Source organism: Hibiscus syriacus, unplaced genomic scaffold (genome assembly GCF_006381635.1).
Source record: "Hibiscus syriacus cultivar Baekdansim isolate YM2019G1 unplaced genomic scaffold, ASM638163v2 tig00018586_pilon, whole genome shotgun sequence".
NCBI lineage: Eukaryota > Viridiplantae > Streptophyta > Magnoliopsida > Malvales > Malvaceae > Hibiscus > Hibiscus syriacus.
This window is the reverse complement of record NW_024062441.1, coordinates 230,518-236,191: the sequence shown is the minus strand read 5'-3', so window position 1 is coordinate 236,191 and position 5,674 is coordinate 230,518. Positions and strand designations below refer to the sequence as shown.

General features: G+C 34.2%; 1 protein-coding gene across 1 annotated transcript; it reads right to left on the bottom strand.

Annotated features, from left to right (window-relative positions):
- Positions 1-417: 417 nt before the first annotated feature.
- Positions 418-3,954, bottom strand: LOC120209297 (probable protein phosphatase 2C 27). The gene is made up of 4 exons (XM_039208335.1): positions 3,543-3,954; positions 2,867-3,061; positions 1,857-2,062; positions 418-1,316 (listed from the first exon to the last, which is right to left on the bottom strand). Exons 1-4 carry the CDS (start codon positions 3,732-3,734, stop codon positions 761-763), a joined length of 1,149 nt encoding a protein of 382 aa, XP_039064266.1. The 5' UTR covers positions 3,735-3,954; the 3' UTR covers positions 418-760.
- Positions 3,955-5,674: the final 1,720 nt, after the last annotated feature.

Genomic DNA, 5,674 nt, shown 5'->3' with positions numbered 1-5,674 from the left:
ATATGTGCTAAAAATAAACAATTTTTCTTCATCTCTTACCTTTTTTTTTCAATTTCGAAATCCATTAACAGTAAAAACATTTAAACTAGAAGGACTATTTTCCTTGTGAAATAGAACAACCCTACCAATCTCTTCCATTTCAATTTTATCTCGTTTTATTTTTCCAGCAAAAGAGGAAGAATAGTCAATCAATGCGAACGAATGAAGAGATACCAAGTGCCAACGGAATTCTCAGTTTACAAATACAAGAAAACTTACAATCATAGCATCTGTTTTATCATTTTAATAACTAGCATCATCTGTTCTGTATTTACATTTCGCATAATTACTGCTTGCATGGCAATGGCAGTTGCATCATTGTATTTGCTGCAGAGCTTCAATAACCAATAATATATATATATATATAGATAGATAGATAAACCAAATTGTCAATGATAGCAATTATTTGATTCACTGAAAAACTGCTACAACATATCTCTCAAGATTCAGTTTATTTACACAGGACGGGAGTAAGCAGATGAAGGAAGAAAGAAAGTAAAAAAGGGTTGAACATCTATCTAATCCTGCCAATCCCTACAAGTACAACCTACCTGAGTTATCTCAGATGTGCAGGATTTAATAACTCGTAAAGAATCACGTGCTAACTATGCCCTTCAACGTCGATGGATGTTCGCCTGCAGCCACTTGGGAGAAACATGCCACCACCATTTGAACTCCACCGTCTTTATGCACAGCCTCTTTTCATTTATCCGCTATTTCATCAGTTCCCATCCAGCACACCCTTTAGAAAATTCAGTCCTTCCGCTGATATGCTCCTCCGAACACGGAATTGGGGTATTTCTATTCGCGGTGGAGGGTCTGTGGAGAAACAAACCACGATTACTGTTAAATTATCGCAAGTGTTGCGTTTCAGTGCCTCCCTCACAAGCTCTCTTGAACATCTTTCAGGATCATTATGAAGCATCAGCTCCTTCCTTGCCACAGTCACTGCACACTGGCTACTCATAACATCCCACAGTCCATCGCATCCCATTATCAAGAATTCATCCTCCTCACTTAACTCTGTCTCCTGCAGCTCCGGCTCTGCACTTAAAGGACAGGCAGATCCTTTTGGGCCCTTCATGTACCAATCTCCGAGTGCTCGTGCCACAGATAATTGACCATTGAGGTAGCCATCATAAATTACTCCACCAAGCTTCTCAATTCTTAGTCTTTCAGATGTGCAATTAGGTTTGTGGTCCTTGGACATTTCTATCGCTCTACCCCGCCTTCCCAACACAGCTCGACAATCTCCAGCATTTGCAATAATCAAGGTCCTGTTAAGAGAGTGTATTGTTAGTGTCTTAGAGAGACATAATCCTTACTTTCTCAATACAAAATTATAGACTCGTAAACGACTTTTAAGTCCAGGTTCAACTTGTAAACTAACATATCCTGCTCATGCTTGAAATAGAAACAGAAGCAGAAGTTTTGCTTATTCTCTACCTCTAAATTTATTTTGCTAAGCAATTAAAATTCATTATAAATGGCTTTCCCACATAACCTCGAACGACGAACACCATATTAAGTTTCCAAGATGAATGGAATCCCGATTCTATTTAACATTGTATGCAAGTTTTAACTTACTTGACCGTCTTCTTCAAATTGCTTGCAATGTAAGAAGAAAACACTTCAAATCATTCGCATTTTGCCTTTATTTTTTTTATATATTCCTTTCATCCAATCTTTTTTGAATAAAACTAATAAATGTAAAATACCATGCTTGTTTCAAATGAAGACCTTATCATGCCATGACTTGATGAACAATACCTAAAAGGAAAATTACTAGTGCAGATCTGTTGTTAACTTTAACTAACCTTCCGAAAACAAGTGCAATCAATGCGGTGGTGCCAGACGATATATCAAGAGAACTAGCATCCGCAAATGAGTAATCTGCTTTTAGAAAAGCACTCTTGATTGCCTTCTCCACACAAATTGGAAAATGCGAGTCTTCAACTATGAATTTAAGGATATTCTTCCTAATATATAAGGCTGCATCTGTTCCTCCGTGACCATCAAAAACCTGTCCAAATGCATCAGAAAGAATCAGTACATGAGTAGTGTGGCGAACTATGCTTCCAGTGCCACCCTTTAAGGTAATTGTAAATGAGAGAACAAACAAAATGTAATAGAACAAACCAAATATAATAGAAATGACATGTCCAGACACCTTAAACCTAGACAAGAAGTAGCCAAGTATAAGGAGGCAGAAGATCAAAGGGAGAAAAGTACTATAAATTAATAACCATTCGGGGACAAAGGATTGTGTACTTCAAAAACTTATGGTACTTCAAAAGCTAATGTTAGACCTAACTGTTCATTTTCCTTGAAACCTGCACCTGACACCCATTTGGGCATGGTTATAGGGGTATGGTCCTCCAAATATATAGAAAAATTTGGGGGAGAAATAAGTATACCATGTTGGACACATAATATTAGATACTCCCAAGTCCGGTTAACTTAAGAAACTAATGCACATGGTTCCCATGTCTTTCCTTTTTTTTCTCCTTTGGACTGGGATAAAATCTCTAGATTCCCTTCTCTTTTCTAACGAAATGCGCTCCAAAAACCACAGCCAAACCTTCCTCCATATTAAACGCAGATGTAAATATAGTGAATGATATAGGCAGAAGCTATATCAATGAGGAAACCTGTTTTTAACCGACTAACAACAACCATACAACATAGACAAGCTGAAGGAAGTGCATAAATTAAATACTATTAATTAAAGTTCCCTACTTGAAATGATAACTAAGAGGTTCAGTAAAAGATTACTTATTAAACACACTCGTCAGATCATATAAGGAAGATTCTAACATTATCATACCCCGTAGAAAGCTCCCGGAGAAGGAACCTCCGCAGATGTCCCTAGATGTCCAATAAGATCGTCTATGCAAATGTGTTCATCCTCCATATACTGTTTAGGTCCCATTTCAGCACAGCTTCCTGATCGTAATACAGGCAAAAACTTGCTCTTTTCATCAGTAGATGACTTGTGGACTATAATACCAATATCCAATTCCTGGAGAAGGAAAAAGAGGCGTGTTAGGAAAGGAAGGGAATATCGACTCTAGTAACTACATAAGATTAAATAAGTGGAACGAAATTGCTAAATCTGATTTTATCTTCAGCCATTTCTGAATTGATGATCCAACAAAACATCAGATGAAATCAATTTAAAATCTTGCTCAAGTTGATAAGTTTCAACAAATTACAGTTACAGATTTTTTCTGAACAAAATATAATCCTTCTTTCTCCTAATATCTCGAACAAAATAGAGAAAGTGATGGAAGTTTACACAAAACAAATACAGGTCAGCTAGGCCTTAAGAACACCACTTCAAGATTTAAATGGAATACAATTCTAAGTAACTTGAAACTAATTGATAAGCCTTATGATAAAAGTTCAGATTTTATGTTCATTTAAGAAGTCCTTAAAGATCAGGCAGGCTCATGATATTCGATAATATGATCGAAAGAGGGATCAGAAGTTATCAAACATACCAAGTTAGCCTCGGCAATCAACTTTGCCGAACCCATGGAATGGCACATAACCGAGAGGTGGCGGGGAGGTTTACCAAGGGAAACCCGTTTTACATTATCCAAATTTTCATTTTCCATGTCTGATACATCATCCTTACTATAACTATCTTCTGTGATTTCACATGGAGGTGAAAAATCCATATCCGCTACCATATTACTTTCCCGAACATAAATTGAAGATAAAAAAACAAGCCCTTTCAAATTTCAAGCACTATAAAGCAATTCCTTCTCTAAAGTTCCCGGGGAAATGTCTCAAAAGGTTCCAAAAACAACCAAATCCTGAAGCAACTTCTCAAGAATCTTCCAAATCAAGCTTGAAGATTCAAGTATAGCCAAACTTCTCAAAAGTTTCTTACCACACAGATAAAATAACTGAAACAATCAAATGCCTTGTCGAAATCCCAACCTCAAGGAATCTGATACTTCGCACATCAGGGTTCCACGGCAACAATTCATAAATCTGAGAAAAAACCAATTCGTTGGGTAAAGATGTAGCATTACTAAAATATGAAGAGCCCAGAGTCAACTTCGAGATCAAACTATCTTAATCCAGATGGTATCAAAAGAAAGAAAAAAAAATCAAACTTTATACGATAACTAAGCCTTGAATTACATTTGGATCACGATATCCAACAGCCCATCTAAAATTTGGATTTTTACAATCACTCAAAGCAGTTGCAGGAATTTCTCCAAAAAAGAAACCCAGATCATAACAGGAGAGAAAAATAAACGAAAATCCTCACAAAGGGTAAGTATGATGATTCTCTGTGCTTTGTTTATGCCGTATTTTTTATCTTTTATTTTCCGGGTAAGTTGATCCAAGGGATATAAAAAGAGAAATGGGGAACGAAAAAACAAAAGGTAAAAACTTGGTTGTTAGTTCTTTGTTGGTAATGGTTGTGTGGATGGTTACCGTCAATTCCATGTAATCCGGTGAATCTTCTAAGGTGTCGTGGGCCGAAGATGGCGTTTGTGGCTCTTAATAATGGGTGGTTGACCGGTTAGTTGCGGCCCTAACTTGGTAGCCGTTGGATCTGTCTGTCTTGCTTTGTTTTAACTGTGGTGGAGATGAGAAGAAAGAGGGCAGGCTAGGTTCGTTAATGGAGCCTCGGGGGCAGACGTGGCAGGTTTTGAGTGGAAGGAAGTTTTAGGTAAGTTAGAATTATGGGCGAATAAAACATTACTCGATTTAAAAATTAAATATTTTAATTAGACTGGATATTAAAATATTTGACTAGACTTAACTTATAATTTTATAAATTTAACTCGACTTAAAAAAAATTAAATCCAAGTTGAATTATAAAATAAAACTTGAATAACTTGAAACCCTTAATCAAAAGTAGATTAATTTTTAAGTTGAAGTCGAGTTCTAAATTTTACATGAAGAACTATGTATGTATATTGTATGTAGTTATAAAAAATCGTTTAAATTTGAATTAAATAATATCATAATATTATAAATATTTATAATTAAATTAAAAAATTGAAAAGATCGAATCAATTCGACTTGAATTTTATAAATTTAATACAAATTAAAAAATTTTGAACAAAAATTTGAGTTATAAAATAAGATTCGTTAACTTAAATGATTCAAAATATTTAACTTGGCTCGATCGAACACTCAATCTTTATTAAAAATAATAGAAAAATAGAGTTTAATTTTTAGTTTATTATGATTTTGATGTACGGTTACGGTGTGGGTAAAATTTTGAAAGAACGAACCTCGCCAGTTAGGCGGTGGGTTTTTTTTTATTGAAGTGGAAAATATTGCTGGAATTTTATAAGATAAATAAGATGTCAATGGTATGTTACCCAGATTTGTAAGAATTTTAATTTTTATTAAATATATCTGATTTTAATATTTTATATTATAATGCTATTTTCTTTGATTTTATTCGCTTTTTATTAATTTATATATATATATATATATATTATTGATTTTTTATATTTTGATCATCGAATTGTAATTAATTGTTAATCTGATAATATAGAATATTAATTAAAAAAATAAATTTAACCTTTAAACTTTAAATGTTAAATATTAATCTCTAAACATCAATTTAATCTTTAAACTTTATGTAAAATATTAATTT

Excerpts from the sequence above, each read along its gene's own strand:
- LOC120209297 (XM_039208335.1), bottom strand. The coding sequence starts at position 3,734 with ATGGTAGCGGATATGGATTTTTCACCTCCATGTGAAATCACAGAAGAT. Across the intron at positions 3,062-3,542 it reads TGATTGCCGAGGCTAACTTG|GAATTGGATATTGGTATTAT; the intron begins GTATGTTTGATA and ends TTCCTTCTCCAG. Across the intron at positions 2,063-2,866 it reads CTCCGGGAGCTTTCTACGGG|GTTTTTGATGGTCACGGAGG; the intron begins GTATGATAATGT and ends GCATTTGGACAG.